At 46.4% G+C, this 20,425-nt stretch overlaps 1 protein-coding gene across 2 annotated transcripts in view; it reads left to right on the forward strand.

Moving 5' to 3' along the window:
- The window catches only part of INIP (INTS3 and NABP interacting protein), a 70,014-nt gene that overhangs the window by 43,241 nt on the left and 6,348 nt on the right, over positions 1-20,425 (forward strand). For both annotated transcript variants that reach the window (XM_078677609.1, XM_078677610.1), the window contains exon 2: positions 13,349-13,451. In XM_078677609.1, the coding sequence (XP_078533735.1) occupies positions 13,349-13,451 (103 nt within the window). The remainder of the gene's footprint in view (positions 1-13,348; positions 13,452-20,425) is intronic.

Raw genomic sequence — 20,425 nt, forward strand, 5'->3', positions numbered from 1 at the left:
GAAGTCCCGTACAGTTGTTTTCTTTCTATAAGATGCTAAACAAATGGCTATTTGAATAAACACTCTTCCTCTATAGGCTGCTGAGCGCATAGCTGCCATTGGAGATTTTGTCCTACATGCATGTTTTTGACTTAGGGTACTATTTTAGTGCAGTGCAAAAAAATAGTCGAGGAAACCATTCTGACGTAGACATTTGTGGCTTAAACACTGCAGAGGCAATTCTAGTGGCCGATGATGGGCTAGCTGGATGCTGCATTATTGCAGGTATGGAGGAGCAATCTAGAAGCCGAAAGGAGTTCTGAGATTGATAACAGTGGCTGGAGCGTGTGGTTATTCAAAGAGAGGTTACTCTGAGAAATAATTTTGTATGTGATCAGTGGGGAGTATGGAGTCTGACGTACGATTCCAGAAATGGTGAGTAGTTTGTGCAAGCAAAGGGTGCACTGGAAAAGGTGACACAGATGGTCTCACAATAGGAAACATTTTTATGGCTCGAATTAGAGTGTAACAGGAGCTTGGGAAATGCAGAACATTAATGTGTTTTTCAGAATGTACGTCAGAGCTAGGCCTTATGGAGGGGTGCTTACAAGAGTTTGAAGTAGTAGGCAGTGGGTGGAAAGCGGATGGAACGTGAAGTGATTTTTTTTTTTTGTGAAGGTTATTCATGCAATGGTTTGCTGGCTCAAATAAAAAAAAAAGCCAGGCTAAAATAGACGTCGATGTCTGCCAGTACAAGCAGTGCTAGGTACATTTAGCGACAGAAGCTGTGGACCAGATACAACATTGGAGGAGCTAGCGTTAATTAACTGGTGACAGTAAACTGTCCAGAAAACAATTAAACATGATACCAATGTTTGTAAAATAGTTAATCCTGAACAGAATTCTGCCAGTAAAATTAATTCAATATATGCATAATGAAGCCCACATATAAGTGCTGAAAGTGAAAAACATTGCGCTCAGATGATGCTGTACGAACCGATGGGACTCCATATGTGCCCTGGACTTGGTCCTTCCTTCACTTGCTGTTTGACACACTGGGCCTGAGACTATTAAAGAGCTCACCCAAAGTAGGCACGGGTGGAGATTGAATATCTCATTATTCAGTGCCCCCCTATAGATTTATGTGTTTCTGGTAACTGCCCTGGTGAAAAGATGAGGAGTAATCTTGGTCATTTGGTTGTTGATGGTTGGTTCATTCATGGCTCAGGGGAGTAAGTCCCCTTCATGTCCGCCATACCGCTCGCCCACTGAGCCCCTTGTCCTGCCTTGCGTAGCTTTCTGGGGCTAGTTAAACACAAATTCTGTACCCTCGTGCCGACCAAAAGTATATCTTGGTGTTAGGGCAGGTATATTAGGGTAGTGTAAGTAGTGCTGTCTTGTACATGAAATATGAAATATGACTTCTGCACCATTAAAATCTAAAACTCTTTGGGAAAGTTGAGGGTGGTGGTCTGCAAATCAGTGCACTGACTTCTTCATGAATTTCTTCACATCCTGGTGTGTTTGGCTATCTTTTTGTATGGAGGGTTGAAGTGGCTATTATTGATATGGCTTAAGTGACAAAGGTGCATGTACCTTGGCACTGTGGCGAAATGGGGAGTGATGCATTTTATCAGTAATGCAAAGGACGAAAAAGGTGCAGTGAGTGCCCCTTTTTTATTTTATTCAAGCAGCGAAAAAAAAGTGTTAAGGAATCACAAAAGTACGGTGTTGATTTAGACTGGTGGGCTAACAAAATGTAGATCAGAAGAACAGGTGAAAAGCTGAAAATGATTGGTTCAGTTCCTGACTCTTGTACTTAAGATCACCCACATCATAGAGAAATAGACACGTGCATAGCTGAGAAAGAATGTCGAAAGCTTTTAGTGGTAGCCTCAAGTATCGTCTTCATTAGCGCTACAAGGAAGAGCATGTGTTTATAAAATGGTACACCATTACAAAATCTTGTAGTAGTCCAATAGATGGCTTTCAGACGTTTTGTGCAGAGATCAGTCTGCCATTATTGTCACAGGGGCAGTTATAAAAGTGGTTCCAGTGCAGCAAATATAAGGACCTAAAACTTGGAACAAAGGGGTTATTTGAGGGGTTCAGTGCAAATGGCAGCTCTGCCGTGCTCGAGGTTTGGCATAGTTACATATGGTAATAAAATATCACTTTCGGTAAAAAAAAAAAAAAAAAAAAACTAGAAATTCACTGAAAAAAAACAAAGGTTAAATTGACGTTATAGTTTGGTGAAAATGTCAGTATAAGCATAACTTTTTAAACAAAAAAAACAATACAATTCACAAGTTATAGTTATTTCAAGTAACTATACCTCGCACCTACACCATGCACAGCTTATCACTTTACATGTTGCAATACTCATGACATGTTCTAAGACCTCATTTATAACCTTAATTTATTTTATTTATTTTATAACACTTGTAAGGCGCACAGCTACCCACAAAGGGTTTCCCGGCGCCGGACCAGCAAAACACAACTGGATAGAGAATATTAAATGCACTTATTTGTCGAATAGCCAGGTTTTTACACTTTTTCTGAAATTCATATAGCTTTCCTCCTTGCTTATATGAATGGGTAATGTGTTCCACAAAGTTGGACCCAAATAGGAAAAAGATCTCCCGCCTATTCTAGCCCGTTTGAACCTCGGTACCGCAAAGTTCGCAGCAGTGCATGAACGAAGACTGCGATTTGGGAGGTAGGGTTTAGCAAGGTCTTGAAGGTATTTGGGGGCAGTGCCAGCTTTGATTTTAAATAGGTAGGTCAGGGTTTTGAAACGAATCCGGTTTTCCACCCTGAGCCAATGGAGGTCCCTAAGATGTTTGGTGATCCTAGCGGATCTAGGGATTCTGCAAAGCAGTCTGGCAGCAGCGTTTTGCACCAGTTGCAGACGTCTTATTACTGCTTTGTGTGAGCCCAGGTACAAGATGTTACCGTAATCAAGCCGAGATGTCACTAAGGCATTGACCACGGTCTTCTGGGTAGTAGGTGGTAACATCCAGACAATTTTGCGAAGCCATTTAAGAATGGTAAAACAAATGCCTGCCACTTTATTAGCTTGTTGAGTCATAGATAGATTGTCATCTATGATGACCCCAAGGTTTCTAACCTGAGAGACTGGAGGTGGAAGTTTACCTAATGACGATGGCCAATGGGATCACTTCAGAGATCTTTACTATTCCCTAAGAGGAGGACCTCTGTTTTCTCCCCATTTAATTTAAGTTGATGATGAAAACATTGTGCATGGTGAGGCCAAGTCTAGCAGAAAAATGTTCAGGAAATAAGATGGAAAGAACCTTCAGGATGATGCGATCTTCCTAAAAAAGCTAGTATCTAAACAGGACCTTGCAATGGTCCAGTGTGCCCTTGAGCATTTGACTGAAATGGATTGAGGAAGAGAGCAGAATGTTTGTTAAAGCTTAGCTGTAATATTCAAGCATCGAGGCACTTCTGTGGTGTGTACCTCAAGAATCATGGGGTTTATCATCGAGCTACACAACACAGTAATCTGATTTATTTGTAAAGAATCCGCTGTGATCTGTTTGGTTAACCCTTTGGGTGCCTTAGACATAACGGTTACGTCCTGAGCTGTGGCTCTCCGGTGACAAGAATGTAACTGGTACGTCCAAGGCACACCTTTAGGAAATCCCTCTGCTGTGAACAGCAGATGGATTTCATTTTTAGGTCTCGGCTAGTAACGCGCTGAAAGCGCGTTCTCGCCAGAGAACTATAGTGGGCGTCTCAGCAGTTTGAAGACGACGAAGTGAGACAAGACCTGGCCTCGCGCAGTGCTTTCCCATAGGATAACGTTGTGCGCGCGGCCCGGTCTTGTCTGCACAGCATTGCATGGCAGTCCGGATCGCGTCGCGCGCCTCTCTGGAATGCAGGGGGAGTCTGCAGAGAGGCGCACGGCGCTGATAATCAGCCATGGTTTTTTTTTTTTGGTCCCGTCTCTTGAGTGTGGAATGCGGCTGGATTCAAATTACAAAGCATGCTGGCAAGACTTGTTTATATTTCTGACTGCTTCTGCCTCAGTCTGCTTCTAACTGCCTCCATCTATCTGTTTGCCTCTATCTAGCTGATCCTATCTTATCTAACTCTCTATGTCTATCTGTCCCTTGCTCCTTCTTTCATTGCTGTAGCTCTGTTAAAGTCTCTCAGTCACTGTCTCTATCCTTCTGTGTGTCTGTCCCTTTTAGTGTGACTGTCCCTCTGCCCTTCTCTTTCTCTGTCTCTCTCGCTCATCCTCGGAGTCTCCCTTTCGTTTTAGACCCTGCCTCGTTCTCCTCCCTCTGTCTTTCTCAGTAGAAGCCCCTTTGGCTGACAATCTGACGAGCGTTCCGGGCACAGCCTGACCCTGCGTCAGTCACGTCCGTCTTAAAAATACCAGGGCCTCTGGTTGCACACAGTTTCCTGGCTTCCAAATCCACAAAGGGAATATGTGAGCTTTAGGAAGGCTTGGAATAGAGAACAAGTAATATCTTCACTCGCCCATCTATGAAAAACAAGCCCACCCACGTGGGCGGATGGACAGGCGCTTAACTCTCCACCCACGTAAGTGACCGGAGTGAATCTCATATTTCAGATCTTAAACGGCTGGACTTATAAAGTGATTTTAATCCTAGCATCAGGATCTCGTAAACACAGATCCTTTGGTTATTTTGCTTAGAGCGGTGGGATTAGAAAATTATTTGTGTCAGAATGGTGAAGAGCCGGCACCCCACAGGCTTGCACCTGCAGTACAAGGCCATAGTCGTTTCCCCCTGTGGGCTCACACTGTTAACAGTTCCCTTGCTTCCACAAAGAAGTGTGTGAACTGAAACCTATCTCTGTTGTTTCTGCATTAACTATCTACTGGCCGGTCTGTCCACTTGTTTCTTTTGCTGTTATCTTTCCCTTTTTTTGCTTCCTGGACAACAATAAGATGAAAAGCTCTTACTTTAAATAAAAGTTCATGTCATTTCTTTATGGTGATGTGCTTTGAACGGAGGGACATGGGTCGTATATTTAAAAACGATTGCACCAAAAACTACCAGACAAGTGTACACCACCACTGCCATACACACACGGATACCACCACTGCCATGCACACACAGACACCACCACTGCCATGCACACACAGACACCACCACTGCCATGCACACACAGACACAACCACTGCCATGCACACAGGGACACCACCACTGCCATGCACACAGGGACACCACCACTGCCATGCACACAGGGACACCACCACTGCCATGCACACACGGACACCACCACTGCCATGCACACACGGACACCACCACTGCCATGCACACACGGACACCACCACTGCCATGCACACAGGGACACCACCACTGCCATGCACACAGGGACACCACCACTGCCATGCACACAGGGACACCACCACTGCCATGCACACAGGGACACCACCACTGCCGTGCACACAGGGACACCACCACTGCCGTACACACAGGGATACCACCAGTGCCGTGCACACACGGACACCACCAGTGCCGTGCACACACGGACACCACCAGTGCCGTGCACACACGGACACCACCAGTGCCGTGCACACACGGACACCACCAGTGCCGTGCACACACGGACACCACCAGTGCCGTGCACACACGGACACCACCACTGCCGTGCACACACGGACACCACCACTGCCATGCACACACGGACACCACCCGTGCTTAATTTGTAAAAAAGAAAGTGCCAGGGCTTTCATTTGTAAAAAATTAAGTGAAAGGGCACTCGTCAGGAGGCTACTGTAGTTTGCCATACAGATTGCCCCTGCCAGCATTGCCAATGCTTTTAACAACACAACTACTAACATCAAACCCCTTACAAGTGTGTCAATCTGGACTATTTCAGGCTGCCTAACCTATAAGAATGGCTTGGTCGACAAGTAATTTTTGATATATATTGAATTAATAATGTACTGTTGTTGTGGTCATCTCTAAATTGGCCAGACAGCGCCGCCATGTGGCAGACTGTCACAAGCACCAGTGCTGACAATTAAGTGCTGCGTGGAGCACCGGAAACCACTGGCTCAAATTAAGCAGGGTTGGCAAGACTAAGTCAAAGGGGTCTCTAGAAATACCACAGGCACAAGTGGATGTAACATTTCGATGCGTGAACAAGACCGACCACATCCCTCTTCTGGTTCTTGCTCGTTCGCCCATTTCTCTTGTACTTACCTTTCACTTTACTCACGCATTGTCTGTCTCCCATTCTCTATTCTTTCAAACCCTGTATAGTCTAGTTTTTTCTTTCCTCGGTTACACTACCTGTCTCTTTTCGTTTTCGGCACTATGTGCTTCTTTTCCAAAACATTCTGTGCTGGACTAGTTGCATATTACATCTAACTTGCCCACTCTCAGGCAGTGGAGCCGAATCCGCTGCATGTACACTTTAGCACCGATTAACCACAACTGACATAATGGCTGACACTGCAAGAGTGCAATGGTCCACGACAGTTAATTAAATTTGTAGTTGTCAACATTTGAAAACAAGCATTTGCAATGTAATAGGTCTTGCATTTACGCAACTTTGAGGTATTGGCATTGTAAATGACAATGACTTTTATTTATGTTTTGGTTTTTAAAACATAAATAAAAGACCTTGTCATTTACAATGTCAAGACCTTAAACTTGCGTTCATTTACAATGCTAATAGCTCTAACTTTTGCAATACCGAGACCGTTGCATTGTAAATGCTTGTTACTTTTCAGCCTCAGGAGCTGGCGAAGAGCTTCCCCAGCTCCACAAGTCATTTTTTGTTTTCAGTGTAATGACAGTCTGCGCGCATGGTCAAGTGTGAATTGGGCCGACGGCGGCCAGATAGCCCGAGGCGGTGTGAAACTCAAGTTGCCCTGCGGGCTCAACGCCACGGTAACGCAAGCCATGGGGAAGAAAGACCCACCTCCTAAACCTGCTAAACAGGGGCCTATGGACAACTTCGCCGCGCCTAGACAGTCAACAGACATCCTCCCAGCTGCCTCTGGCGCGCGTTCGGATACTGACCTGCTGATGGGAGCCATTCAGGCGTCACGGGCTTATATCCAGGAATCCAGGGCGGCCCTAGAAGTCAAGATCGGCGAGGCCAGACTTCCGCAAATTATCGGACAGGGTGACTACAGCTGAGACACGGATAGGAGAGGCCGAAGATTCGATCTCCACCTTGAGAAAAGACATGGCAGAACTCAAAGCATCCTATCGCCAACTAATGTGGAAGGTGGATGATGCCGAGAATAGGGCGAGACGCAACAATCTACGCTTTGTAGGTTTTAGAGAGGGAATTGAAGGGACGAACATGGCAGCATTCCTCCACTCCTGGCTTACTAAAACCTTCCAGACGGTGCAGTTCTCCACTTGCTTCATCAACGAAAGGGCGCACAGGGCCCTCCTGGCAAAGCCGCCGGAGGGGGCGAGACCCAGACTGGTTATCGCACGCTTTCTCAACTTTGCGGACCGAGGCTTGATCCTACGAGAAGCTACAAAATTGGGGGACATCCGACTGGAAAACACGAACATTATGATATTCCCAGATTACAGCCAGGAGGTGCAGAAGCAACGTCGCTCCTTCGATGCAGTAAAGGCGAAACTGAGGGACCTACATATCTCCTACATGCTCCTCTTTCCTGCGAACTAAAGGTCATCTACAAGGAAAAGTCAATTTTCTTTAACCACCTGGAGGACGCCTGGCAATGGCTGGAGGAACGCCCTATACTCAATAGCAGAGAGACCGTTGGCCGCAGGGCGATGGACAGGTCGCCGTCACACAGACCCCAACGGAAACAGCCGAAAGCACAGAGACTGAAGTCCCGAAGGGCAAAGAGACAAACCCCGGCTACACCTTACCAAGGACATGGCTCGGGAGGCACAAGGCATGGACCTTCTCCTACTGCCAGTTCTGTCTTGTGAAGGGATGGGACTGGAAGGGGAGGGAGGTGGGGTGGGGGATGGGGTACGGGAGTTCAAAGTTCATTTAAGTTGGGGGAGGGAGAGTTGGGGTAAGGGGGTAACAGTCGGAAACTGCAGTGGTGCACCTCAGCGCTTCACGCCATACATCCAAACCAGAGATCGCCTTCCTTACGATACCCTCGTCTTAAATGGCATGTGACACAGCAGCCTCGCCGGTGGGTGACAGGGGGGATCAGCATCATGACGTGGAATGTAAATGGATTGGGCTCTAAAGTTAAGAGAGGTCTAGTGAACTCCTACCTTTAGAGGCTAGATCCCGATATAACCCTACTGCAGGAAACTCATCTTAAAGGAACACACTGTACCTTCATAGCCAGGAGCAGACATAAAGTTCTGGCACATGCAGGATATACGACCGATTCCAGAGGGGTAGCGATCATTATTAAAAAAAACAACCCCATTCTGTACTACACTCACCTGGATAGACCCACTGGGAACATATGCGGGGGTCCAGGGAACATGGAATAGGCGCCCATACACGGTCATATCAGTCTACGCACCGCCCAAGTTGCAGACGCACACGCTCAAGGCTCTCGCACATATCCTCCTAGAAACGGCCGATACTATCCAAATCGTGGGAGGAGATTTTAACGACGTGATGAATATGAGTCAGGATCGGTCAGGGACTGCGGGTAGAGGGGGAAGCCAGACTGCTTTGTTCCAACAGATTGCCAGTATAGGGCTTACCGATATCTGGAGATGGCTGCACCCTACCCAGATAGCTATTCCTACTACTCAGGGGCCCATAAGGTGTTTTCGAGGCTAGATTATATATTTATGTCTGGACAGTACTTGAAGGTGGACGACACTGCAGACTATAAGGCTAGGGGCATCTCTGACCACTCACCTTTGTTTGTGAGGGTAGGACGCACCCAGGGCACTCCGAAGACCACTTGGCGCCTTGCGGCATGGGATCTTCAGAACGCGACTATCCTACAAGGCCTGAGAGCAGACATCCAGGTCTATGTGGCCGAAAACGAGGGCACAGTAGAGTCAAATGTCACTTTCTGGGAAGCCCTGAAGCCGGCACTAAGAGATAGAATACAAAGCAGACTGGGCGAGGAAAGACGAAAACTCCAAGCCGAGGTCACAGCACTAGAACAGACCATACTGGGTTTAGAGAGAGACTACCAGAGCTCGAAACGCGCAGAGACCCTTAGGAGACTGCTAGATGCCCAGAGACAGTACAGAGAACTAGCTACTAATGAGGCGAAAACCCAATCCCTGGCCACCCTTTATCGTCTCTATGATGTGGGGGATAAGTCATGCAAGCTGCTAGCTTGGCTAAGTAAAAAGGAGCGCGCAGCTAGATGGGTAGGTTACGTTCGGAATGCAGACCGGACGATTGTCAGTGCTGAGGCACAAATAGCTGAAACATTTGCAACACACTACGTACTCTTCTACGCAGCCAGGGACCTGGGGACACGAGAGGACGCTATACACTATATAGCACAAACGTACCTGCCTGCGCTGTCTTCTGAGGCCCTCCTGGTGCTGGAAGCGGACATCAAAATGGACGACATATCTGAAGCCGTAGCCAGGCTGAGACCGGGTAAAACACCTGGGCTGAATCGTTACCCAGCTGAGTTTTTTAAACGCACTGCGGACCTACTGGCCCGCCACTTGAAGGGACTCTTTACCGGGGTTCACCAGGAGGGGGGCTTCCCCCGGACCTCTCCATGGCCACGATCGTCCCGATATATAAAGAGGGCAAACCACGGAAGGACTGTGCGTGCTACCGCCCCATCTCCCTCCTGAACACGGAAGTGAAACTTCTAGCGACTATTCAGGCGCTCCGCCGGAGGTCGGTGATCCCAGACCTTATCCATTTGGACCAAACAGGCTTCCTACCAGACAGAGCTACCAGATTGAACCTTAGGCGTACCCATAATTGGCTACAGGAAGTACTTAGGAGGGACGACCCACACTGGTTTCTTTCCCTCGACGCGGAGAAAGCCTTCGGCGCGGTCCACTGGCTGTTCCTTTATGCTGTGCTGCACAAATCTGGTTTTGGCCCTAAGTTTCAGAGGTGGGTTCAGCTCCTCTACACGGCACCAAGAGCCAGAGGGAGGGTAAACGGAAGGCTATCACGTGAATTCCAGATCCAGAGAGGAACCCGTCAGGGCTGCCCCCTATCTTCCCTCCTCCTTGCCCTTACCATTGAGGTACTTGCAGCCAGGATCCGTCAAAATGAGGGTATCACCGGTTTTGAAAGAAATGTGGCAGACCCCACACAAGAAAAGATATCACTCTATGCAGATGATGTCCTTTTGTATATTACGAAACCGGAGACCACGGTCCCGGAGCTCTTCCGGGAATTGGAACACTATGGTAAAAGAGCGGGATACACAATAAACTGGCACAAATCTATCTTGTACGACCCTAGGGGACGAGATTGTTGGGGGGAGACTGCCGGGGCAACTGCTGACGACGAAGGAGGGCTTCCAATATCTTGGGATATACATCACCCTCGATAAGACGCTATCATTCCAAAAGACCCTGGAACGGATCATAATGAACTCCGTGGCGGAGATGGACCGCTGGAGACCGCTCCCTCTCACGCTTCTAGGCCAAGCGGCCATGTACAAGATGATCATTTTACCTAAATACCTCTATGCCCTGCAGAACGAATACTACCCACTTCCGACAAAATTAATAGCTAAAATCCACTAGGACCTGAGGACATTTCTTTGGCTTGGTAAGCAACCTAGAGTGGCCCTGACTACGCTCCAAAGACACCAATATAGTGGGGGGATCTCACTCCCTAACCTGGAGGCCTACAATTGGGCAGAACACAACACATGGCACCGATTAATGATTGGCTTCATGCCTCGGCGGACCACCCCACCTATGCACTAGAGAGGCTTAAATTATTGCCACAGAACTTACTATACTATCTATATGGGGGTGCGAGACAGGCAACGCTCCTCCCAGCCACGACTCTTACACTAACAGCGTGGACTAAGGCCACAAGGCGTATGGGATGGGAGAAGAAGCCCACCCGGCAGACGCCGCTATGGCACTGTCAGTGGTTAACGGAGCTCAAGAAATTACGAGGCTTCCAAAGGTGGGACGACATAGGTATCTCCACTATAGGAGACGTGATCGCCAAAGGGGAGCTGAAATCCTTTACGGCCCTAAAGTCCGACTTTGGGCTACACCACTCGCAGCTCTTCAAATACACACAGCTGCGACATGCGTGGCAGGCCCAGAACCTACAACTAAACAATATCCCAGAATATGCACCACTGGAGGGATGGCTCCTCCAAGAACGGATACAAGGGAAAACGGTCTCCCTCACATACAAAACCTTAACTAACAATATGATGGGTGATCTGGCAAGGCTTCGACATGTATGGGAGGCGGAGGTGGGAGGCATGGACGATCTGGACTGGGATATTGTGTTAATGCATCCCCGGGAGGTGGCAATTAAATCACGACTACGCCTTATTCAGTTTAAAGTGCTGCATAGAACCTACTATGATAGAGTGCGACTCCACAGAATGGGGAAAATAGACGACACACTGTCTTAGATGCAGTCAGCTCGACGGAGACTTTTATCACACCATTTGGGCTTGTGACATGATACAAAGCTACTGGACGCACATATTCACGGAACTGGGGGAGGTTTTGGGGGTTCCGCTCCAACAGGAGCCCAAACTGGCACTATTGGGCATGACTAATGAGGTAGACCTGCCACGCCCACTCCTCACCTTCCTGGTTCTTGCACTTGTGGTAGCGAAAAGGGATATTGCGAAGTACTGGGGGTCACCGGAGCCGCCAGGATTAGAAGAATGGAGAAGAGGGTTAGACCTTTACATGGCGGCCGAGAGAGTGACATATAAAGCGAGGGGGTGCCCGAAAAAATTTCGAAGGGTCTGGTCTAAATGGCGACATTATCACGGGTTGGATGGGGGGTTGTGAGGGGGGGAAATAGAAAATCTGACTATCCGGGCGCAAGAGCGCCGACTAGAGCTCAGGGTGGGATGTGATGAGAAAAGTGTGCCGTAAATCAATGGACTTTCAACTGAGATGTTGTATACTGTGACAGAAAATGGGGGCTCTGAGGTGGGTGGGTGTGGGAATAGAGGTATATATACTGCTGATTTCACGACTGTACTGTTGAGTTTTGATAAAATGCAAATAAAAATATATTGTGTTTAAAAAGTGTGAATTGGGCCGGTCTTCCTCATGGATCCAGCTTTCGCCCTGCCGTCATGGAGTGGGTTGATGCTAGATCATGAGTTTAACTACCTTCTAAGGAGCTGATGGTGTGCAGGGTGCCTCCTACTGCTACTATGTGGTACTGCACAGCTGGAAAGCACAATGTGGTCACGGCATCCAACGGCACTCACCGAAACCATCCAAAGCCCAGGTGTATTTTAAACTGCTGCAAAGGCTTGGACAGACAGTGTAGCTTGTCAGTACACTGAAAGAAGCTTTGTTGTGTGATAGGTGAGGGATCACAGCTAAAAAAGACATTTTAAAAAAAGTGGTAAATCCTGTGCAGGAGATTCGATTAATGTTTGAGATCAGTGAAGGTCAAGGGGCAAGACAGCAAAGTAAAGTGGGTGATGCACTTACTTAAGTGAGACTTAAGTTGTCTGATGCGGAACAGTGCACCAACTGAGAGAACATAATTTTATCAAGAATTTATTGGAAGACTGCGCCTGACTTGCCAACTGCATTATAAACTGGGTTGTCAATGACTCCCTGTTGGCCCACACAGTATACTGTAACACACCTAGTCCCGTCTACCACCAGAGCAGTTTACTTAATGGTGCGATGGATTGATCTATATGCTGTTCTGGAATAATTCAGTAAAGCTTTATTCAGCACAAATTGTCTTGAGTTATAAAAGTACAAAATATTGCAATAAATTATTACAGTGTTGTTAAAAACCTTAATGTCCCAAAACCAGAATTCCCACAGTGCCAAAGCAGTTAAAATAAGACATGAAACGTGAATAAAAATAGAATTCGATACAGACGTAATACTTAAATACACCAAATCAAATAATAGCCATATGGTCAAAATTGAATTCTATAGGCTCTGTTTACATTCAACCATGAAGCCCTAATGGTGTCACCAATAAAGTGAAGCATGGAGTTAAAATAAATATATTAACCCTTATTACGTCATCCGGTTTCCTGAATCATCTAAGAAAGCTCTAATGCAGATTCCTCTGGAGAAAAACATGGCAATTCTCTTGTAAAAATAAGGGTTTAAGATGAGATTTCCTAATGATCTGTTACAATTTACAGAAAAGTGCTATGTGCTGAGTGGACTGTTATCACAGGAACATTTTCTGGTGCTGGAGTCTGTATAGAAGTTTCATGAATTTGTTTTTTTTTCTCGGTCTTAATTCTCTCCAGGTTTTCAGAACAAAAACCGGGTTGCCATCTTGGCTGAACTAGATAAGGAGAAGAGAAAGTTGCTGATGCAGAACCAGTCCTCGTCCAACAGCCCTGGAGCCAGGTACAGAACAACTTTTCTCAGGGCCAGTAAATAGATGTGCTAAACATTTTTAGGACTGTGCGATTTCCTTGTTTATTCTGCAGTAGTATAGTTGGGGAATCGTAGATCACATCCAAGAAATGGTTTTTGACCACATTGTGATCACAATCTGAGATTAGCTTGATGCTTAACTGACTTCAAGGGGTGATAGAAAAAAATGCAAACAAGCTGCATTCGAGTGGTTTTTTATGCCAGGACTGGGTTTCCACCTTCTTAGGGGGAATGGTCCATCCTGTACGTTGTTCCAACAAATACCGGTGAGTGTCTCAGTGGCGCCTGCACACATTATGTGTGCTTTCTCAGTATCTGCCTTCATACTGCATGATGGGTTTGGGTGATTGAACCCTCTACACACATGCCTGCCTCCAAATCTTTAACAGCAATGGTGGCAGTATAATCCGTTTGGTCCGAGTTGTATTGTGGCTTGGAGCCGCTGTTGGAAGTCAAAGGCAGTCCTGTTAGATACCTCCACACTTTTACTAACATTTGTAGAAGAAACGAAGATATGCTTTGTGTGGCACTTAGGAAGTCTGTCAAGGTATAATGAAAATGTTATTCTGTACGAAATACAATGCACACTGAATTTTGTTTGGCATTAAAAATAATCACCTGAATCAATGATCTCTATTTTAGTAGCCTTAGAATAAAGTGTTGAATTCAAACCTAAAATAGTTCAAACATATGCCTGGCCGATTACATGCATACTTTGGAGCTATTTTGCCAGGAACTTGTAACTCGCTATTTGCGCAAGGATGTTTGCAACTAATCTGTACGCCCTTTGGTTTATCTTATTAGGATACAAACCAAAGCTTGCAAGTTACAAGCAGTGCTATGCTATACAGTTGGCACTTTAACCTTCTAAGCTATTTTTTTTACGATTTTTCCAACTTGTTTAAAGGAATGCACATAGAGAGATCTGTAGGGCGTGCATTACCCACCTTCGTTATCTTACCAGAATAACACACCGACACTTCCAGTATCCACAAGTAAAGAAGCCATACTGCATAAGACATAACACCTTTACTATCACATTTTAGCATACAGCCAGCCTTTGATTGCAGAGTTTGTATGAATAATGCTTATATCCTGTATCCCACGCGCTGACTGTCGCATGTCTCTGCAATCGCAATTCGACTCAGCTTTGTGGGTTCACAGACTAAACTTCTTTTGCAGCTCTACGGCTAGAGTACATTGGGAGCTGCAGTGCACAGAACCTTGCTCTGCTCAGAGAAAAATCTGCGTTCTGGAATTGCAAAACATTTACTCTGGTAACCCATAAATTGAAGATCAAGGTGTGGCAGAGAAAAGGGGTGGAGTCACGAGGGGCGGGGCTTGAAAAGCAGAGTCAGACAGTCAAATTATACATTTATTTAAAAGAAAAATCCTCTACAAAGAAATTTGCAACGGGGACAAATGTGACAGGAAATCAATCCTATCTGTTTTAATGATAAAGAGGTTGCATTTTAAAATATGTTCGCTAAGACATGTGCTGTAGAGATCTTTGTGTGCCCAGCAATTTTGAGGGGATTATAATCGTAGTAAGAAAACTCTGATGGTTAATGCAGGTCTGGGTGTGTTCTGTTTGCCCAATCACAGTTTTGACGCATAAAGTAGCATTTAGGATTAATGATAAGTTAAAGGGCAAGGGAAACTCACTCAAATTGAATCGATGCCTAGGGGACATGAGAAAAATGTAAACGTTTAAATATTACCACTTAAATCATACCGAGACTGGTCCAGGTCAAAGCATCAACAGCCTGACTTCAAACAACTTTTGCAGGTAATCCCTGTGATGGTGCTACCTACATTCCATAATCCCAGCAGGGTTCCAGGACCACAGATATTCTTTGTGGGAGCCCTTGGTGAACTTGCATTTGGTTTAAAGAGTTGAGCATAGAAAATGGTTTTTGTGAGAAGTTGGCCTGGTATATGATGTCCACAGTTCTGTGGGCACCCTGTATCAGTCCAAACAATCCCTTATGGTGGTGGTTGTAAGTCAACCTTAAAGACAAGCTATCCTAGTGGTAGCATGGACTAAGCAGCCTAAAGGCTTAACTCAAGAGGACATGTGAAGCCAGCTGTTTTACCATATGCAATCCTGTAATATCAAATGAAAGGACACCACACAAGTTATATATTATCAAAATATATGTATTTATTCTTAGAATAATCCCCACTACTCTTTATGAGCAATGAAGCACAAGTATAACATAGACAAGTTGCACGTTTTGGATTAGGCCGGTGGCCACTCAAACCATATATCAATAAAGTGGTATAACAATCACTAATCGATGGGGGGTAAGGCCTAGGGCCTTGTGAAACGCTTGGACTACACTAGACTAACAGCAGTTAGGACGGGAGTAGCCCGCGGGATTCGGGTGCAGGGCGGGAAGCACGGCTTGCACCAATGTAAAGTCAATGGCGCGTAAAAGTTACAAAGTTATTACAAAAGGAGTCTTCCGACTGGACTAGGACTACCAAACTTTAGACTTGGGCACTAGAGGTGTGTACCAGTGTAGGAACACCGGCGCTAGTAAGTTACCTCACCCACAGGAAGCGGGTGCATAGGTGCCAATGTGTGTCTGGTTTCGTCACGCAGTTCGATGGTGCCTGAGGATGAAGATGCTGCAGGCGTCCAGAAGAGAAGTGTCCAGTGCCATCCAAGGGTGGATCGAAGTTGATGGGTACCTGAAAGCAGAGGGGACAGAGTCTGGGTCAGAGTCTGGGTCACTAGCCAGTGACCAGGAAGGAACCAGGAGATGTCGGGCGCAATCAGGTTGATGTCGGGTGCCTTGTCTCCGCTGCCACGTGGACTCTGGGGCACCGAGGATGTCCTGGAGTGGATCACGAGCTGTCCCACGAAGGCTCTCGCTGTCGGCGGTGTCGGCTTCCGGATCGGAGTCAACAAACCTTGGCAAAGGCAACCCACGCAGGATTCGAAGAAGGCTCAATACTCGGACCAGCAAGGTCAGAACGGGTGCTCCTTTTCAGGGGAGCGAGTGCCAGTCTGGAGCAACCAGACCAGCGGTGAAAGTTCTTAGGTTCGTCGGTTCTGGGGCCACTAGCCAACGGGCAAGCGACCGGACCAACGCGTCGAGCAGAAAGATGCAAAAGGGCCCCTCGCAGCACTCGTCGAGTGTGGAGGGGTGAGCTTCGGTGCACAAGCTGCTCGGGGCTGGAGCTTCTCAAACTCCAATGCACAGCTTTGAGGGAGCCTCGGGTGCTGCACGGTCAGCGCTTCGTTGTTCCTCCAAGATGGCCGCTCCCACGCTTCAGGTCGCCTCCACGGGTCTCAGCTTTGCAGGGACTGTGGATCGGGCTGTTAGAAGGCAGGCACGCTGGGTCTTGTCGATCTCTGTCGCTCGAGTTCCGGCGGGAACTGCAACAAAGCAAACGTCGAGGTGCTGGATGGTGCCTGTTTGCGCAGGGTGGTCACTCCTTGACCACAAGGGAGATTCTTCAGTCTTCTACGTCGAGTAGGATGTCGAAGGGTCCAGAGTTTCGTTTCTTAAGTTTCAGTCAGGATAATCTGATGTGCATTGGCACTGCTCCCACCTATATTCCAAATCTGGGGGCTGGATTACCTGCTAGGTCCCTCCTATGGGTGGGACCTGGGAAGGGGGTGGTTACACCCCTTTCCCTTTGTCCAGTTTGCTGCCAAGACTGGGGCTGGAGTGCCCCAGAACCGGTTTGACTGGAATCTGCCCAGTGACACCTTGTGTGCCCCAGGCAGTGTCTAGTTTCTTTCAACCCTCCCTGCTACAATCCACTATCTCCTGTCTGGGGTGGTGTGACACCTCCCTGTGACAGGAGATCCTTTGATCAAGCCTCCTCTGTCGAGTTTCGGTCAGCAGCAGGGGGCCAGACATGTGTCTGTTGCAGCAGCATCCATTTTGTGATGCTGGGGCTCTGGTTAGGATTAACCGCATTTGCAGTAAGTAACATGTCTTTTCCCTCTAGAAGGGTGAAATGCTACCCCCGTCGCCAGAACTGGCGAGGGGGTAGTATTCCAAAATGTATGACACCAAACTCGACATGTTTTGATAAAGCCAAACCAAAGTTAGCATTAACCGCAAGGGTTATAATGCACTTAAGAGTATATGGTATGGCAGTATCACTAGAACAGCAGTAAGGAAATGGTTCCGAACACTGCAGACAGGCTCAGCTCATGCTAGAGCACCATCTCACATAAAACCAAGCACTCTGCCTCCAGGATTGTAAGGCCTGCCATAGGAGTGACTGATAGGTATATATGTGTCCAGATATAGGTTTAGATATAGGTATACTATATCTAAGCAAGGGGTGATTACACCACCTTGCCCCAGCTGTGTGAACAGCCAGTTGTGTCGATTTAAGTACCAGCCAGGGGTGGCAAAAGATATGCTGCAGCCCCTGGTAGGCCTTGGATGCACCTATGCCCTGAGCACCTATAGTGCATGGTACAGGGGCTGACAAGGTGTCCAGTACCAAATTTGGTATGTACCTATAGTACATGGAGTCCATTTAAAGAGAGAGCAGATAGCCTGGGGCCCTGATTAGCAGGATCCCAGGCCAACTAAGTCGAAAACCAGCTAAACACAAGGCAAAAAATCTGGGGGTAACCATAGTCAGGTATCCACCTTCCTACAGTTTTCATTAGAACATGCCTGATGGCATGACCTGTTTTGCAATACTGACCGTACCCTCAGACACATCTAATTTATTCGATGAGATTCTGGAATTTGCATCTTGACAGGTTATTCTGCAGGATTTCAGTCTAATCAGGGGTCCATATCCACAACCTGGTTTTCAGAGCTCCCACTGTACATCACTGTGGAATTCAGAAAAGCTCAGAGTAAAACCCTACCAGTATCCTTTGGAGTCACATATTTTATTGAAATATGCCCCTGGCCTCTTCCATGTTCATCCAACACCTATAACGATTTTTGTTTTGCCACTCACAAAATGTCCTGCAAAATGAATGCTTTTGCCCAACGTTCGTTTTATAGTAGTTCTTGTTACTGTGTTTTCTTTCATTTTCTTTTAATTAGGTCAGTCTTCTCGACCTGTTGTAGGCGTTTCCCCACAACCAGTCCAAGTCTCCATTGTTTTCCCAGCGGTACATCTGTTAAATATGACTTGTACAAACAAGTAACTAGCTTAGAGTCAGATCTGCTCAGCACATACCCAAGTAATATATAATGCGTATCACAGGATTAATAATCCCAAAACCCAAAATTATTCAAGAACCAATAGACAATCCTCCAAAGAAAATATGCAGAGTGCCAAAGTTTTTGGGAAAAAAAATGTTTTCTTTATTTAATGGACGATCATTCATTTAAAATACAGTGCAAAAACATAGCCATCATTGCCGACGCGACGCTTTTCGTCTCAAAGAGACTTCTTCAAGGCTTTTTGTAAATAAACAACCAACTCTAGAGTAGCACAGCGTCGAGAACTTCAATAGTAAGATGAGATATTCTTTAAAAAAAACGAAATCGTTTTATTTTTTGGAAAGTCAAAGTATTTTTCTTTTTATTAGACCCGTTGTAAATGTCGTCGAAAATCTCCCAAGGTAGAACAATTGCCCCTGGTTTCTGTTTGTGCAGCGTTCAGAGTGGCGTCCGGGATCGTAAAAACAACGTACAGGGTTGTACGTTGCTTTCCAAAAAATAAAACAATTTAGTTTTTTTATGAATGTATATTTTCTTTGGAGGATTGTCTATTGGTTCTTGAATAATTTTGGGTTTTGGGATTATTAATTCTGTGATACGCATCCTATATTACTTGGGTATGTGCTGAGCAGATCTGAATCTTGTGTTTTTGGCTATTCAAAAGTTGAGGGAACTAGGGAGGTCAGGTTCCCAGCTCTTGCACTACCATAATTGTTCAATCCTACATAAATATACCTGTACCAGTGCATGATTTTAGTGCCCTGACCTTTTTTCTGGTGTATTGTAAGTAACTAGCTTAGTCTGGATCGGGGCTTTCTCAGGTTCCCCGGTCTGAAGTGCTACAATAACAGAGGGTGAATACTGCACTGATTCTTGTATTCAGCGTTTACATAGCCTAACCCTGCCATGGTTCCCTAGCCTTTGTGCACCTTAAGGCTACGCCATATACCCCAGAACTGCAGAAGAGAGAAAGGTGGGCGGGTGAGAGCTAGTTAATGACAACCTGGTAAAGCTGTTCAAAATGTATGTTTGCTGGGTTATTGATTTGTAATGTGGCAGGTTGGAGAGAACACTTTTAGATGTTGGGGCACAGAGTCGCTGGATAACACATGTGGTGCTGGGATCCAAATGAGAACAATCTCCATTTTTCATTTTCTTCATGAAGTACTAAGCGTTAACTGCCTAACCTCCAGATACTTATTACTTACTGTTCAAAGGGCCTAGCAGCACCTAGTCATGGAAGGCAAAGAACCTTATTGAAATGCCCAGTTGTAAATCAAAAGCTGGTTTGTTTTATTTAAAAGACCGTTCTGCTTTGGCAAATGCCTGCTTTCTACAATGATTTAGGCAGAATGTCAATTGGCATGCATTAAACAGGTGTTAGTGTCTTAGGTTAGATTGCCTCCCGATATATTAGTAATAGATTAAGGGCCTTATTACGAAGTCGGGCAGACGGGCATCCAACAGTTTGTCTTTGGCGTTCCGCCCGGCATCTGAGGCATCAGTCCGACTTCCGTATTATGATTCAGACGGTCTGACCAATGCCTGCGGGGTAATCTGCTACACCTTTGAAAGGCTGGAGGAGCCCGTTGGGGTAGCGGGCGGATCGGAATCCCCAAAATGGAGGCGGTGCGTGCTCAGGCTTACGATCCACGTTTTCTACAGCCTTTTCATGTGTGTTTTTTCGCCATAAAAAGGATGGTGGAAAGAGTCTTTAGGTGCGCTAGCAGGGCTCCTGTCATCTGTGGCCCTCCGCTGTGGGCCATGGGGGGGGGGGGGGGC

The sequence above is a fragment of the Lissotriton helveticus genome, chromosome 2_1 (genome assembly GCF_964261635.1).
Source record: "Lissotriton helveticus chromosome 2_1, aLisHel1.1, whole genome shotgun sequence".
Classification (NCBI taxonomy): domain Eukaryota; kingdom Metazoa; phylum Chordata; class Amphibia; order Caudata; family Salamandridae; genus Lissotriton; species Lissotriton helveticus.